We start from the raw sequence: 2,573 nt of genomic DNA, 5'->3' as shown, positions 1-2,573 counted from the left end.
CTCTGCACACAGAACAGGTTTATACATGTTGGATATATACAGCATGGCAGCATGACTTATTTATCTTATGTTTTTGTTTTTCTTAAAGAAAAAAAATATTTCTGTACTACACTTTCATTGATATGCACAATAATCATGTAGTTATCAAAAAAAAATATATATATTTTTTCAAATGATTCAATAATTACATCATTATTTACAGCATAAACTTTATAAAAAGAAGGCTGTACTTGTCTCTCTCGCTCGCTATCTCTCTCTCTCTATATGTGTGTGTGTGTATGTATGAGTTATTAAAGCTGTTTCAAATCATTTCAAATAATGTATACAGTGTATGAAGAACAAAAAGAGCATATTATAATGACAGCCCCAATGAAGTTGAGGGAAGATGATGGCTGAGGGAGTTAAAGTTAGGCCACATGGTATAGAAAAAAGGTGGACAAACAGAGCTAAACATGCAGCTTTGAGGTTTTTGGTACCTCTGCATTAAAGTAGGTGGGGCAGAAATACAGAACTATGACTCTAGATCCCATTCTGCAATCCCATAACCATCCAGGAGAGCTCTTATATGTCAAGTATAGAGATTGCTTAGAGAAAAGATATTTTCTACCTTACAGTAAGACCAAAAGCGAATCTAATTCCATTTCATAAACAAGGTCCCTTGATAATAGTCAAGATTGTTCTCTCTGGGAAAAGCTGCTTGGATAGTTCAGAAATGTGCACTCTTTCTCCTTTGGTCCATCATCCATCTGGCAGGGTTCATGTCCAGCTTTAAAATATTAAGCAGCCAGGGGTCCTGCTGTGCACCTCTAATGAATTCTTCCATGCTCACAGTACCTGTAAAACACAAAAAACAGCAAAACCCGACTCATTTTCTCACCTTTTCACCATTTCCACTCTTGTCCTATCTACATTTGCATTCACTGCAAATTAATTATCATTATTAAAAAATGCTCACCATCCCCATCAGTATCAACAGCTGCTAATATTCGATCAACAACCTCATCGACAGTAAGACAGGAATCACTTGTGTTGTCCTTGGAGATTTTCTTAACCCGATAGATGCTCTGGATAAAAGCAATGATTTTTATAAAATAAGAAAATATATAGTTAGGTCTTAGGAATTTTAGTACACATCGTTATGTAAATAAAACAATAATTAAGGCAATAATAATAATGATAGCAGAAATCAATACAATATTGAACTGAAGATTTGGAAATGAGCAGAATAAGAGACAAAGAAATTCATTTATTAACTGGAAATATTATGGGCATCACATAAATAACAGCATCACCAGAAGCCATTACATTCTTCATCAGAAATAGAAATGTCCAATAGTTAAAATTCATTCTTAAAAAAAATATCTTAAAAATTTTCTTTTTCTCTCTTTCCATTGTCCTTAGCTTCTGAAATACAAAAATACAGTATATGAGATTTATCAGGCTAAACATATAACACAGTTTAATTATCACGTATTTAGAGTTACAGACTACCATAAGTAATTTGAAATGTATATTTGGTAGAGTCACGTTTGGTTAAAAAAAAGGTTTGTTGTCTTTTTTTGTACTTATATTCTCAGCACTTACTCTGTTAGGAAATACAGTGAAATCCCAAGGATACAGTGCTTTTAAAGCATTTGCATACTCTCTAAAGCACTTGACAGTAAAAGCAAATATTAGGAACTTTGCTAGGGAAGTACATATCAAAGACCACAGCTTGTTAAGTATATGTAAACGCTATCATAGACAAAATGTAAAAAATAAATACACTGAGATGCATCATTCTGAACATAAAATTTCTATTTTATAAAAAGAAAATATTTTTCCTTTGGTTCACATTTAGGACTTACATCGATTATTGACCGTAGTTCATTCCTATCCACGTATCCATTTCCATCTTTGTCGTACACCTTGAATGACCAGCGCAGTTTATGCTCCAGGTCTCCCCGGAAAACAAGATTTAGTGCTGCCACAAACTCAAGGAAATCAATTGTATTGTCCTAAAAGAGAGGTTAGATGAGAACATTTTGGTTACTTTATCACATTTCATGATATGACTGTAAGCCAGGCTGTAGCAGGTTTCATTCTCTCACCCCATTTTTATCAAACGCTCGAAACATGTTCTCTGCATAATCAGAAGCTTCTCCTGTAGCTTCCACACCAAAGAAACGCTTAAACTCATGCAGAAAAAGTAATCCACTCGGGCATTCCAAAATAAACTTTTTGTACATATCCTGGATGATTTTAATGTCTATCTGCTCAGTGCTCTCTGTTTGCTGCGTCTGCCCCATGTCTGTCATGTAATTCAGTCCATAGTCCTGAAACCTTTCTGTACAGCTTCCACGACGAGTTGGACAGATTTAAAATGGACGTCTGACACTCTTAGGTGTTTTTTTTATAACCCGCTAGAATCACAGAGCTCTACTTTCTTTATGGGGCAGGTGATTAGTGGCCTTGGGATTACTGTGGTAATACGTTGCTAGGGTTTCCTCTTGCTGAGTTAATTAGGTTTGTAGCTAATTGTGGGTCTAGGCCAAACTCAGAAGAGCAACACCAGTGATATTCCAACATTAACA

The 2,573-nt window shown here is 35.0% G+C and overlaps 1 protein-coding gene across 1 annotated transcript; it reads right to left on the bottom strand.

Annotated features, from left to right (window-relative positions):
- Positions 1-338: 338 nt before the first annotated feature.
- On the bottom strand, positions 339-2,321 carry LOC146679060 (guanylyl cyclase-activating protein 2-like). The gene is made up of 4 exons (XM_085412225.1): positions 2,091-2,321; positions 1,848-1,997; positions 956-1,064; positions 339-834 (listed from the first exon to the last, which is right to left on the bottom strand). Exons 1-4 carry the CDS (start codon positions 2,295-2,297, stop codon positions 707-709), a joined length of 594 nt encoding a protein of 197 aa, XP_085268351.1. The 5' UTR covers positions 2,298-2,321; the 3' UTR covers positions 339-706.
- Between the last annotated feature and the right edge of the window lie 252 nt (positions 2,322-2,573).

The sequence above is a fragment of the Rhamphochromis longiceps genome, linkage group LG1, assembly GCF_057381845.1.
Source record: "Rhamphochromis longiceps isolate RC_006_pf linkage group LG1, R_longiceps_female_GT1.1, whole genome shotgun sequence".
NCBI lineage: Eukaryota > Metazoa > Chordata > Actinopteri > Cichliformes > Cichlidae > Rhamphochromis > Rhamphochromis longiceps.
The sequence above is the reverse complement of the archived record's forward strand: the minus strand, read 5'-3'. Positions and strand labels throughout refer to the sequence as shown.